This window comes from Toxoplasma gondii, chromosome X (assembly GCF_000006565.2).
Source record: "Toxoplasma gondii ME49 chromosome X, whole genome shotgun sequence".
Lineage (NCBI taxonomy): Eukaryota > Apicomplexa > Conoidasida > Eucoccidiorida > Sarcocystidae > Toxoplasma > Toxoplasma gondii.
The window spans coordinates 5,649,534-5,663,659 of NC_031478.1; the positions used below are offsets into that span (position 1 = coordinate 5,649,534).

At 50.4% G+C, this 14,126-nt stretch overlaps 2 protein-coding genes across 2 annotated transcripts; one reads left to right on the forward strand and one right to left on the reverse strand.

The window, feature by feature from the left end:
• Nucleotides 1-796: 796 nt before the first annotated feature.
• Nucleotides 797-6,475, forward strand: TGME49_236990 (beta-ketoacyl synthase, N-terminal domain-containing protein; the record flags this gene model as incomplete). The annotated part of the gene is made up of 1 exon (XM_002369010.1): nucleotides 797-6,475. One exon carries the CDS (start codon nucleotides 797-799, stop codon nucleotides 6,473-6,475), a length of 5,679 nt encoding a protein of 1,892 aa, XP_002369051.1.
• TGME49_237000 (polyphosphoinositide binding protein, putative) lies at nucleotides 6,453-13,408 on the reverse strand. The gene is made up of 9 exons (XM_002369011.2): nucleotides 12,115-13,408; nucleotides 10,760-10,926; nucleotides 10,148-10,250; nucleotides 9,720-9,809; nucleotides 8,969-9,002; nucleotides 8,499-8,626; nucleotides 7,974-8,111; nucleotides 7,292-7,331; nucleotides 6,453-7,014 (listed from the first exon to the last, which is right to left on the reverse strand). Exons 1-9 carry the CDS (start codon nucleotides 12,346-12,348, stop codon nucleotides 6,941-6,943), a joined length of 1,008 nt encoding a protein of 335 aa, XP_002369052.1. The 5' UTR covers nucleotides 12,349-13,408; the 3' UTR covers nucleotides 6,453-6,940.
• Between the last annotated feature and the right edge of the window lie 718 nt (nucleotides 13,409-14,126).

The window sequence follows — 14,126 nt, forward strand, 5'->3', positions numbered from 1 at the left end:
TGCTTCAAGCCTCTGCGGCTGCAGTGGGATCCTACTTGAGCACGGTGCGGACAGCCAACACCTCACGGTTGGGAACGTCGTATGTGGAATCATGCCCCGGCCCCACTGCGAGATTGCCGACATTCCAGGTATTCTATTGCACCCCTCTCCACCGTCATTTTCATGTGAACTAGCGGCTTCCCTCCCTCCACAGCTGGCACTACTGCTCTGGGCCCTGAATCAGGCGCCACCTTTGGTGACGCCTCCGGCGAAGCGGGTGTCACGAGTCCTTATTGTCGGAGCAGGTTGCGGAGTGGGGCTGGTAGCAGCCACCCACTTTCAGACTCTGGGCTTGAAGACATTTGCAGTGGTTTGTACAGAGGAGCAAGTCGAGGCTTTGGTGCATTACCAATTTCCACATGCGGCCATATGGTGTTATGATCGACCCGATCTGAGAAGTGCTTTGAGGCGGGAACTCGGGTATTCAAGTATTGATATGGTTGTCTGGGCACTGAAGCAAGAAATCGACTCCAGCAACAATCATCTGCTGAACTTGCTCAAGCATGGTGGATCTTTCGTGGATCTCGTTGCTTGTCATCCAGAGTCAAGATTGGGTTGGCGGCTTGATGTTAAATACGTACACTGCACATTGGACCTTGCCGCGCGTCCTTACCATGCAAAAGAATTTTCCAAGAATCTTGCACTCTCTTGTGAGATTCTTCGACAGAAAACTGCTTCTCAAAGGCAGCAAATTATGCATGTCTTCTTCGATCACGCACATCGTCTGGGTCAACATTGCTCGTTGGCGTCTGTCCAGATGACCGAGGCAGCGACCCCACAAAACGTGACCAGCCCAGCGGACCTCAGCAAGCAAAACGTATCTTTCAGACCAGGTGTCAATGCGGTGGAATTCGTTTCCGGTTACTCTCATGCGGGGAGTGTTGTTTGTAGCCTGCCGAGCCCTATTTTTTTCAACAAGGCATCCTCAAGCAACGGAAACTGTGAGTCTAATGCCTCGACTGCCTCCTCGAGTGCAGCTCTCGGGACCGAAGCATCGTCTAACGTCCGAACAGGAACCGTGCTAATCTTTGACTGCGGATCGGGCAACACATGGCAACATCTTAGACAGTGGCTTTCAGATGAAGGTGCTTCGCACATTGTTGTTGTTCACGCGTGTGCTGAAGAAGGCGCTGATACACTAGGGGTGAAAACTCTTCATCCCTCCCGTGTGAATGGCGGCCAAGGATGTTCGCAGACTCTGATTAAGGAGGTGAAATGCCGGCCACATCACCCTGAAGAAGTTGTCGAGTTGTTTAAGTTGTTGAAAGAAGGTCTGCATTTCCCTCTCGTTCGAGGCATTTTCTATATTCTGGGAGAGAAGCTTGACAGCCTTTTAGCGAACCAAACAACTAGCTCGGTACATGACATGATGAAGACGGCCTCAGGGGCGTGGTCGATCCATCATGCTTTGGGCCAGCTCGGCATGGAGGCTGATTTAGATTTTTTTATTTTTTTCTCCAGCATTTCAGCCCTCTTTGGCAGCATCAGCCAATCAATATCAGCTGCAGTTCATGCGTCTCTAGACGCACTGGCGTACTACAGGCGGCATCTTGGCCTTGCTGCTACGAGCATTCAGTGGGCGCCTTGGGCCGATGGATCAAGCGCGACTTCACCACAAATCGTTCGTCATTGGCTAGAAAAAGGTGGCGTTTCTAGTGTTCGAAATCCTCTAGCTGCTGTGAGTGCGATTCTGAAGAATCACACTGCCATCGGGGCTGTCGTTGCCTGCTTCCACGCTGATCCCACCATCATGCACGAAATGGGAGAGACCGACCAAGAATGTACTTTTCTTTCCTCGGGGCCAGCGGCAAATACAAGGGATTCAACCTCTGGCAATGTTAAAGTGAGGACAAATCCGGTCAAATCCCGAGTTTTCCAAAATGTGTCCCCATCAACGGACACTTGTGGGGAAAACCACAAGGACGAACTTTTGGTGATACTGACGCAGTTGGTTAGGAGGGAGGTCATAGAGATTGCCTCTTGCTACGTTTTCTTCGAGGGCAACAACTTATCTACCGACGAGTCACTTGTCGACCTTGGTCTTGATTCTCTCTCAGCTGTGGAGCTTCGGCACACGCTGCAGCAGCGATTCTGCGTTAACATAGAACCGACCTTCCTTCAGGCGAATGCAACAATTGATAGCATTTCGGCGTTGCTTGTAACACATGTGGCTACCTCTCTGACGGGCGCTCTCCCCGTATTGCCACTGTCTTGCCCTGGTCTTGCAAGTGCGGTAGATGACTGCGCGCTTGTCAGCTTGGCGCTCAGACTTCCCGGGCGCTGTGACTCCCTGGACGCTTTTTGGGCGTCTCTACAAAGCGATTCCGGCTATTGCAGGCCGGGGGCTTCGGAGGCCTGTGATCAATGCTTCATGCATCGTGCGGGAAGTGGCGAGCTTCCTGCGGAGTCGCAATCTATTGGCACCAATCTCGATGCCAGGAAAGGCTTCTGTTGGCTGAGCAACCGTGACGCATTCGACAGTCATTTCTTCGGCATATCTTTCACAGAAGCTTTGGCCACAGACCCCTGTCACAGATTGCTTTTGGAGGCAACGTACGAAGCTTTGTGCAAACTGAACACAGAACAGCAGTCGGGCACGTCCGGTACGCCAATTGCTGTTTTCGCTACATCTTCATCTACCCAAATGCGAGCCTCTCTCCCATCGTACACTAAACCAGCGAGTTCTCAAAATACGCAGGACAATAACGGATGCTTAGCCGCGAGTTTTCTGTCCTACCATCTGAATCTGACTGGCTTGGCCGTGCCCATTGATGGCAGTGACAGCGCGTCACTGATTGCACTTGATCTCGGAAGGGAACACCTACGAGGGACGGATTCCGTGTGTCAAGCAGTTGTCGTCGCAGCAGGGTCACTGCTCCCCATTTGCTCGCATGGTTGGCCGTCTGCATGTACCAGTCCCACAATACGTCGTTTTCGAGGCCGTGACGACTATGCGTTCCCTGACAGAGAAACATATGCTGTGCCTCGGGGCGAAGGCATCGTTTCCGTTGTTTTGCAGCGTTTGTCCGTAGCTCGAGAAAATGGGAACAGTCCAATGGCCATATTGAAGGGTATTTCTTTAATTCGTATGGGAAGAGGAGAGAGACCTATTCCATCACAGTGGAGAACGGCAGACGTAAAGCTACGACGCAAGACGATCGTGGAGGCTCTCAAGATGAGCAGAGTTGAGCCAAGGACTGTGGCTGTATTGGAAACCGACGGGTTGACAGGATCTCAGGCGGAAGATGCCTACACGGTGGAGGCAATGGCTGACATCTTCGGTCCTAGACATCTCGCCGAGTCGTGTTCTCCCCTTGTTATCGGAAACGCCAGTTTGCATATAGGACAAGCAAGGGAAGCCTCTGGCCTTGCGACTCTAGCCAAATTAGTCTTGATGTTGGAGCGTGGATACGCTCCACCTATTCCACGTCTTCGACGTCTGCATCCCGATGTCAAAAGAGGAATCCTGCCCTCTGGATTTGTGATGTTCCCATGCAAGAAGATGGACCTTCTCGCTTTTCGTCAGCACCCGGATCACGTATACGGACCGAACGAGAAAAGGGACCAGAAAGAAGGCCGTCCTTTAATTGGATGTGTCAGCTCTCTCGGATCCGACAAAACATCAGGTTGCTTCATTGTGGAATCTTCTCCCAGACGACACGGGCGCACATCGGACACAAGGGTCTCCTTGGAGCGTGCGGTGCCGTTAGCCGGTACGAAGGACGCTTGCTCCCACAATTATCTTCACGTACGGTCAACCGATGGTTCTGAAAGCGAAATACGAGGAGACGACCGGGCGGTCTGGCTATTTTGCGACGACTTATGGGGACTGCAGTCAGTGGGACGAGGTCTCTACTGTTCGGACCCCGCCTTTGCCGCACTTTTGGAGCAAGCTGAACGTGTGTTAGGAAACCGTATCCCACAGCCTTTGAGCTGCCTGCTATACCCATCCACAACTGCAGAGTTTCAAAAGGCTGAGGACGCTTTAGCATTCCCACGCATAGCAGCGTTTGTGCTCTTCAGCCTTCAGTGGGCGCTCGCAACCTGCCTGCGGCACCAAGAAGGGGAGCCTACTGCAGTCATGGGGCTTGGAGTTGGTGAGATTGCTGCAGCTGCTGTAGCCGGTATTCTGTCTCTTGAAGATGCAGTTGAACTCTTAGAGCTTCTTTCTTCTGAAACTCGTACCTGTGACAATCGCAACAAACCCATGCCAGGAGGAAACGTGAACTCGGGCGGCCTTTTCGACAGAGGCAACAGCGGAACTGGTGGATGTGGTGTGGCGCAAGATTGCAAAAGTCCCTGGGTGCTGTGTGGGTTAAATAAGACCCCCACGAGTGAATCGGCCGCCCTTGAATTTTCGGTTCTCGAGTCTAGGCGAGGTTCATCGTCGCGGAAAAGCTCAGAAACACCGACCTCTAACACCACCCCTCATAATAGAGACGTTTTCCAAGAGCGTTTTTCAAGGAAACCACGGCGTGCAACTTGTCCAAGTCCGATCATTCGGCATGCGTGGGAAAAGGTCGCTCATGGTAACCCTGAAAATGACGAAGAAGCCGAACTGGAGTGTCCCTCCAGCCAATCACGGCGTGCAAATTGTCCAAGCCCGGCCATTCAGCATGCGTGCGAAGAGACCGCTCATGGGAACCATGCAAATGACGGAGAAGCGGATCTCCTGATGGATTTATTTAGATTTCGCCCAGAGCCGAGCGAACCGCTGGGACAAGTTACTGCGCGAATCGCGTTGCGTAACGCTACATGCCTATTTATTTCTACTGTCTCCGGTCGGTTAGCAACGGATACTCTAATAAGAGCAGCCGAATATTGGGATCCTCTCGTACCGAAAACGCAGCGAGTTCACCGTGCAGTGGAAACCGCCGTACAGGTGGCGAAAACCGCAAAACTAGTCTGCATTGGTTGCTCTGCCCAAGATGGCGTACATCTGTCGGTCGGCTTGCCCTCGGTCCATCCCATTAGTCCCTCACCATTACGAATATTTTGTTTCACAGGAAGCTCCCCCTCACCACAGCTTCTTGCCCCCTGTGAATCAGCAAGCGGGTCCTCCCCTCGAGTTGCTGTTGTCGAGCATCATGGAGCTGACTCAAATTTGGGGGGAGGAGCACCGTGGTGGAAGCATTTATTGTTCCGTCTCCCTCAACTCGAGGGGTTCCCTAGTGGTTGCTCTGCAAGCACGCGATTACTTGCAGATCGCCTTGTTGCTGACGTGCCAACTCCTGACAACCATATGATTAACAACCCGCAGACGGCGGCGGTACAGGGGGCAGGAGAGACTCTTGGAACATTGCGTGAAGGTTCATCTGGAGAGGGAGAAGATGGTGAGAAAGGCTACAGGAGCGAATCTGTAAACACTCAGCACCCCGTTTACAAAGTCTACAGACGCTGCAGCGAACCGGAACTGCACGAGTCTGAGCTGTCACTCTTATGTTCCGATACGGTGTGCCAACCGAGCCTGGAAAAAACAGTGGAGCTGTTCATTGGTACAGGACTCGAGCAGCAAGGCAAACTCTCGACCGTTTCCAGCAGTTGGCTGGTGTTTTCTGATATTGTTGCACCTTCGCCGATTTCGTTGTATTCTACTCTCGCTTTCCAAAATGAAGATGGGGAGCAGCGTTTTTGCACGTTGAACGTAGCCTCCCAAGTGGCGACGGTCTACGCAGAAAAAGTCAAAACACAGGTTTGCTCAATAATAATAGAGTGCAAACGAGGCTTCAAGCCTCCACGTGAGATTGCCAGATGCTACTTCGTCAAAAATCAAACAGCGGTGGGAAAACACGAACCCGCTGTCTCATCTCTTTCTCGGATCCGGTGGCTGCCAGCTACAAAACTTCCAGAAGGGTGGCTTCGCACGCGCCGTCCTCATGTTTGGCCGTGCAAGATTAAAGTCACCAAAGCCGCCTGCCCTTTGCCTACGAGAAGGGTCGATCTTCAAGAGATTTACTGGGGGAAACGGCACATTCTGTGTCGTTTTCGAATGCCACGGAACCCCCCTAGAGATGGTGTTGAGAAAAGTACACAACTAATCGCCATATTGGCTCGGCTGGTGACAGTAAGTGTTGGTGTAGCTGCAACATGTGTCCTCCATGAGACTGAGACCTCAGGACGCTATTCACACAGCCACCCAGGCCCCCAGGTAGAAGACGACCAGAAGACTCATATGGATGCTTTATGGGTTTGCCCATATGTCCCTTTCAGTGAATGCTGGTGTGTGATACGACATCGCAGAAATGGAAGCAGCATCAAGGAAGGCAAAGGGAGAGACTGGGAGACGTGCGACGTAGAGATATTCAGTGAGAACGGCACCGCGGTAGCTGTGGTCCTCGGCTTTGGGATTCAAAGCCACGCTCTAAGCATGCGCATGATGGGAGGAAGAGGGAACGATGGAGACAGCTCAGTTAGTACGACTGTTTGTGTTGCATAACGAATGTTTTGGCCATCACCTGGTTTACCACCTTCAGGGGGATGAAAGCATTTCCCTGTATTCTCCACAGCCAAAAACTACATGAGGGAAAGTCGTCCACAAAGTTGTCATTTGCTCCGCCCTTCGACTTGCAGAAGGTCTTCTCATCAAATGACGCATGAGTACCAAACCGAGAATAACTTGCAGACCACTTCACGCGTGGGGGTACAATGATAAAAATAAGTTTTTCAAAGTCAGACTAGAAACGATTGTGAGGCGCGGGCGACAGTGTTCTCGGCAAACAACAAAAATTGAAACTTTCCAACAAACACATTTTTCAGACGCATACTCTCAGTAAACACAACACAAGTCGATTTTTTTGGTGACATTTTCTGTCTTCTCACATCATCGACGACTGCGCACCGACTGTCTTCATTTGCAGCGACAAGCAGGTGCCACAGCGGCTGGCACGAATTCGAAGCACGCTCATGAAAACGGACCAGGCGGCATAAAGATACCGTCGAACTCCTTGACGTTAGGGCAGGTTCCCCCGTAGCGCTCTATAAAAGGAAGCAGCACAGCATACACACAGGCGCATGTGCCATGAACACACTGGGATGCCTCTGGTTATCTCCGACCTTTCGACAGACATAAGGCTGACGTTGACAAGATAACGCATCATAGAGATGCGGTGTTTTCTGATTCAAAATATATCCGGCTGCCTCTGACTGTTATCTACATAATCGAGAACGCAGTTTCGACTAATACGAAGCCGATGCTACAACAGCACCTTCTCATGCAAAGATAGCGCGAATGCCTCTGCCTGCTAGCGCTCACCTTCTACTTGGTTTTTGTTAACGTGGGAAAACAAGTCATTCTGCGGGAACACACACACACACACCCACATACGACACCAGAAAGTGCTTTTTGTGTCTTATCGTTCCACGATATCATGCGGGAACAAAAAATTGGGCACTCTTACACTCTCAAAAGTCTGCTAAATATGTACCGGAGAAGAGTGTATTCGCATGCAATGGGTACCACAAGGCAAACATTGACCACAATCCAACGCATATAAGTTCAAACCTAGTCGTCTACCAGCGGACACCGACCCGTCGCGCACGACAGGGGACACACGAGCCAACGGGTACTCTATCAAGAGCCACTCCTACCCAATTCCGTAAGCTCTTCTTTTCTGAGCACCCCATAGATATCCTATCATCATTCCCTGTGCTTCGTTAAGTGGCGGGAACATAATCTCTTGTGTCTCCCCTCATCCTCCCCCCCCCCGCGTGCCGGCTCCTGGGGCCGGCAGCGTCACCGGGAGGGCAGTACCCTCGCTGTTGTCTGTGACACTTGTCTAATATTTTAGCTGCGAATCACACTCTACATCTATAGACCACAAATACAGTGTCGTTGTTGTGAGCGCGTTATAAACCCACGTCATTACGATGAATGAGTCATCTCACTACGATGAATGAGTCATCTCAACTTCACTTAGAGAAGCAAATCGAATTACCTGGAAGTTGGATGTATACAAACAAATCTTTTGCTTTGTTCGCTCCGGTAGGACAACGCTGACAAGCTGCCACATCCCCCAAAAAACAAAGCTAGACTTGATGATCAGCATTTGGCTCAGGCGACCTCGGTAGTTCCGCTGAAGGCACCATACAGAACAGTGCAGAAACAGACGCTGCATCAGTCTTTCTTTCTGTTGGAATCGAAATTATAGAATGCTGCGCCTCATCTGAACAGTCCCGTGTCTGATCCAGAAGAGGAGTCGCCGGCAGCGACATTAGAAAAAAACCCACAGATCCGCGGGTCCGCGACTAGATGTCACAGATGCGAGATCTCGAGGCAAAGACGAACGCAAGCATCATAAAGGCATGGTGGAAGAGGTTTCTGATATGTCTCTTGGGCGAGCAGACATATTACCAATAAGGTACCAGCTTAGTCAACTTAGTCAGCTCACTTCAATCATACGAAAACAAGACGCTGTGAAATAGGGAAGCTGTGTTTCCGTTACGTGCGCCGGCACACTTACGGTAAGCGTGTCCGCTATCTCTTTGAGGATAAACGCCGGCGTGCTGAAGGCGGAGCACTGATCCAGATCAATAATGACTCGCCACTGTTCCACTCTGTTTTTCACGAGCAGCTTGTGGATCATCGTCTCTGTGTAAAAAGTATAAAAACACAAAAAGCTGTCTACTGTCCGAATAGGGAAACTGTACCAGTGGTAAATCTGCATGTGCATACGGCATGTACACCTTTTTCTGCCGTTCACGCTGCCTTCGTTTTCCCTTGGGTAGATCCGTTCCGCCTTTGAAGCAGGCTACTGCGTCTGCACTTCAGTAACTGCTTAGTTAGCCCAGGTGTAAGAGAAAAAGTTCTCTCGCCAAAGCTTTCTAATACGCGGATGTCGAGACCATAACGCACAGAGGAGTTCACAGGATTCCAACTCGCGTGAAATGAAGAGAACAACCCAAGTGGTAGCCTCTGACACGCAGAACTTACCCATCCAGAAGAGCACGACAGGAAGCACCGACTCCTGAGGAAGAAAAGGCACGGACACAGCCATCAGGAGCAACCATCACACACAAAGCCAACAGGCCAAACAAGACACGAAACTCCAACCACACCAACGGCGTACACTGTACTGTAGTGGACCACATATCTTAGCCAACCGCGTGGCGTCCAGTCACTCATGTTCCCGCCTATAATGACCCGCAGTCGTTCGACCGCTACAGCTCAGCACATTCCCCATGACCACAGAAAGTGAGGTAGGTAGACAGACCAGAACACAGAATGCTGTTGTGTTTGTTGGTGCACCGATTCTGCCTTTTTTGGCTGTTGCAGTTTGAAGTATGTTTTCACATTCTACAGTGTTTTCTCAAAACAGAGTTCTGCACCATGTATACTCAAATAGCCAACTACAGCATATAAGAGAACAAATAAGGAACTGAATCACAAATCAAGGTAGCGCACACTGCAGAAGTACTGCCTCTGGACCTGCCTGAGTTTTTCATTAATCAAGAAAGTTTTGCTGTGCTTCCAGGGAACCTATAAGATAGCTGACACAGACAGACTTTCGAGGCACTAGAGAGGACTGTGGTTCGAACGGGTCTACACATTTCAGCTGATATAGACAAACGACGACCGGCCTCCCCTGGTGACAGAACGTTTCACCACTGTTCCCATTTCGGCACCGTGACCGGCTTCAAAAACTAACCGGTGTCATCGGCTCGCTCTAAACGTCGATGCTCACCGGTTCTGCGTTGATGAACTCTTTGCAGCGAATGATAAAAATTGGACGAAGACACTTGTCTCGTCCAAAAACGTAGCAAAATCCTTTGCTCTGCAGGAATCACGCCGTATAGAAGTGCCGACACACAGACTCATATGTAGGCCAGAGACTGAACAAAAACACCGCATTGCCACATCATGTTATATGTAAAAGCACCTGCGACTGCACGCACTGGGGAGAACACAGTCTTTCTCACGTATTTGGAAGACACCCACCAACTCGAGGGACTCGAAACGAAATCGAACCCGACGAGGTTCATGTGAGAAAAGAGCAAACCGGCGGGTCCAACTGTGAACCGGCCATGAGCGCCCCATCTGAAATCCTCAGGGCTTTGAGGAAACAGCAGAAATGTACATGCGAAGATATTTTCCTGGTTGCGACAGGCTCACCAAATGCGGTGTCACTGTGGCTACGGAGACAGGCAGATTCGTGCTTCTCCACACCAGGTGCCTCCTCATATCCGTGATGCATTTCTCGACGTCCCAGTTGTTCCTGCACCAGCATGAAACAGAAACAGACACTCATCCGCTCTACTGATGCCTGCCTTCTGGAGTAATACACTTGACAGTAACCATTTGTGAGTGCTCTGTAGCAGGCGAGGAAATGAGCGGGTCGGCATGCACCCGACACAAGGTAGCACTCACGTCTAATAGACATGGCAAGCGCCGCTCCTTCAGCAGGGGCGGGAGTACAGAGAAGGGTTCGACCAATGCTAGCTAAACACTGCTTTCCGCAGATTCAGCTGATGGAAGCGATCACAGGCTACACTTCTTACAGTGCCCAAATCATGACGTTTGAATCAATACACGGAACCACCCCGAGGCCCTCCGTGGGAAATCATTCGAACTGACGGAGAAGACTGGGAATAACGAGAGACCTCAGCGCGCTCACAGAGTGAGTTCTACATCGCCATGAGGTTGCGTGTTTTGTAGGACATTTCGAAAAGGTTATCGGATGCTAGATCTTTAGAGGACGGGCTTTGTCCACAGGAAGGTGCGCACCCTTGAAGAAAACGAACAACGTAGCGGTCGTCCGAGAAAACGGTGTCAACAAACATGTTCGGTTCGTTCTTCAGTGCCTCCTTCACCTTCGTCACTTCACCCAGCTCGTAGGGCGTGAGAGGCAGGTCCCCAAAAATGAGTCGAACAAACGCGCCATTGCCAACTGGCTGCAAATCGAACACGGGCACCACACCGAGGCGCACAGGAGCCAATGGAAAAGGCTCAGAACGCCGCAAAAAACCCCTCGATATGAGTGCTCTTCGGCAGCGAGAAAGGAGTCCCCTAAGGCAAACGCGTGCCTGTGCACAGACAGTTGTGCACTCTTGCAAACACACTTAGTGTAATAGTTCTGTTACGTTTAAAGAGGGACAGAACACGTGCTGGTGCACACGCGAAGGACTGCAGTGGTAATGCAACCGTCCAACGGTGCAACAAATAAGAAGTCGTCCCTGTTAAAGAAGAGTGCTCATCGCGTGCATCACCCGGGCGCGCAAAACAGAGCAAGCAGAACATGCTTCCCATACGGGACTCTCTTCAGTTGGGGGACAGGTTACGAACCATGGACGGGCCTACCAGCAGCAATGGCATTCCCTACCAGAGCGAGGAAAGCAGCTGACTACTGGCGGCAAAAAATCCATCACTACTCACATAGCACCGAGACAAAGTAATCGCTTCACATACGTGCCAGATGAGTCTGCGCCTGTATTTTTGGTTGTTTTTTTACCATTAAAAGACATTTCTGCACTCTAGGACCTTGCCTTCCGTGTTCCTAGTTAACTGGTGAGACGTTTTCCAAAACAAGCTCCTACAGTCACCTTTCTTAGTCTTCCAACCTGCAGAACGGCTCAGAAGACTCAGTATTTGTTGTTCCTTGACACGTCCGCACCGAACTCCTAGACCTTTGAAGCACACTTCCGTGGTCATTTCTCGTTAGCTACGTAGTTGGACAAAGTCTTAGCAAGACGTCATGCGCTCGTCTGTCAAAAAGATGCATCTGGAACAGAGAGGCGACTACGATTGTGTGTATAGAGAGACTGAGTAACACAAGAGGGGGTTATAACGCTTATCAGTCACTTTTTTTCGTCGGACCCGATTTGCAAGTCTGTCCTTTAGGGCCGAGCAGTATCTGGAATCAAGGAGCTCTCACACAGTGAAATTGCTGCCGCATAGTTTTGCTTCCAGAATTAACACAACGCGCATCTGCGGACCCGTAGCGTTACACCTTGGGTCTGCCATAGTGGTAGTGACTAGGTTGCATTACGAAAAACGTTTACCGTCAAGATTTCTGAAAACATTTTTTCAGTCGTATCTGTGAGGGTAATGTCACAGAATTAGAAGCGAAACATTCTGCTGACCTTATAAACTTCGTCGGGAGTTGGTTTGTAATTTATTGCCTCGGGAGGCACGGCAGTTTCTTCACCACGTAGTTTTGGTAGTCCGACTCCGTTACTCATGTGTTGGTAAGACGCAGAAGATTTGGCGTCTGCTGGTCCTGACCTTTGAAGGGACGACGGCCTTATCGACTGATTTTCCTGTTCACTCCCTCCAGACACACAAGTGCCGGTAGACGGCTGCTGTACGTCTGCCATCGTGTGCACCGCCGAGACTCACGGATCACAACAGAGGAAGAAAGGGATGTTTGCTGGAGAAGTGGAAATGCATGCCGAGATGAGAAAACGTGTACGTGAACAGAAGGATCTAGATGAATGGGCCGTACCTCCACGGCACCCAGGTGCCCTGATTTGTCGGCCGTTGCAAGGAAATCAGATTCCAGCAGGAGTGTTTTACACTGGTTGTTACACAACCCACCAGGTGCAGAAAGATCAAGAATAGCACTTTCGAGGATGGCGGTTGTATTTTCTGTCTCCTGGCGAGAGCCGAGCAAAGAAGTTCGACGAGCGACAGAGGCAAGCGGAATGTGGCTTGCATGCATGCGACTGCGACTAGCACCCCCGGCTGCTAAGCACACGCTTCGCATAAATTAAACCAACAAGGATTAGTGCTCTTTTCGATTTCGGCGAATGAAACACGTGTTTTTTCGCCTATTGCATCTGCGGACGTGGACGCGAGCAATGCGGCTCGGCCCAGGTTTCCGCCTTTCCGGGATTACAGAAGGTATGTATGGTTGGTGTGTGTACACCGACAGCGGTTGTTCCAAGAACGATTTCGCTCGCGCCAGTTATTGGGGCAGAGATTTACTGAAAACATGCAGCGACGTGGCGGCAAACACGCACATGGTCCATCACTTTTAGGCAGACGCTGCGTCTCTTTTGTGTTACCAGGACGAGCAGAAACCTGCCTGATTGGCCGGCGCGTTTTAAAAGTAGGTACAGTGCATGTGTTGAAGCATCCGACTGTCGGCTACAAAAAGCAGCCAAGCTCTCCTGCCTGCATGGCTTTTGCCTTTACTCCGGCACAAATGTCTCATTGAAAAGCTTAATGCTTTGCTCTGTGTGTGCGCATAAACTTCATAGTGAACCAGCAGAACACGAACCGACCATGCCTTGCCATTGCTTGTCAGTGCAAGCTTATTCAGCTACTACGTAATACTTAACTGTAGGTATGGAGGGTAATTATAACCATGTTAAGAGCACTGATAGAGTATAGGTGCTGATAGAGGGGTTTCACTATATGGTAGTCGGGTTCAACATGCATCGTCAGTTCCAGGTGTCAGCGAATTCATAATCCTTTAATTCCTGAGGTGGTAAACAGTAGGAGGACCCATTCACATAAACGTGTGTCACAGTGACCCCTGTAACTTGTGCTCATTCAGCCTCTTCCTACCCCCCTCCCCAAACGCTGTGTCCAACTACGATTATTGTTTGCCGTGAAGGCGAGAGGTTTCAGTTTTTTCCTCCAGCGCATGCGAGAGCCGTGTGTTCTGACGGGGGTCTGAAAAAAGAACTTGATGCTGGAAACATGGCGACGGACATCAGAGGGCATGGGCAACCTGTTTCCTATAAATATCTGGCACCCTTCCGAAATGTCTCCACGGATGGCTCTTAAGGCCTCCGAGGTGAAGTCTTGGTTTCAGTTAATACAGATGTGCTTCTGCTTTGTGAAGCCGCCTGGCGTCACACTTGTAGTCTCAAGAGTGCATTACTGGCAGGAGAAACGGTCATGAATGAACAAATGCTTGCCCATGTTCTTACAATTGTTGTTTCAAAGTCATTGCATGGACGGAGCTCTGGTATGGAATTAATTTACCATATGAAGTCTTCAGAGTACCAACTACGGCAGGCGGAAGCAGTCATCGCTCCTATTTCTTGATGGCTGATCACCCTAATCAAAGAGACGCTTCTGCTGCTTCAGTGAGGGTAAATTTTCTGTTTCGTTCGAAGGTGGCTATTCTGTGACTTCTGCAATA

What these genes read in the sequence shown, in the direction of transcription:
- TGME49_237000 (XM_002369011.2), bottom strand. Translation starts at nt 12,348, where the DNA reads ATGGCAGACGTACAGCAGCCGTCTACCGGCACTTGTGTGTCTGGAGGG. An exon ending in TGTCGTGCTCTTCTGGATGG is followed by an intron (nt 8,627 to 8,968) that starts GTAAGTTCTGCG and finishes CTTTTTACACAG; the next exon opens with AGACGATGATCCACAAGCTG. An exon ending in TGTATACATCCAACTTCCAG is followed by an intron (nt 7,332 to 7,973) that starts GTAATTCGATTT and finishes GTGTTCCCGCAG; the next exon opens with AATGACTTGTTTTCCCACGT.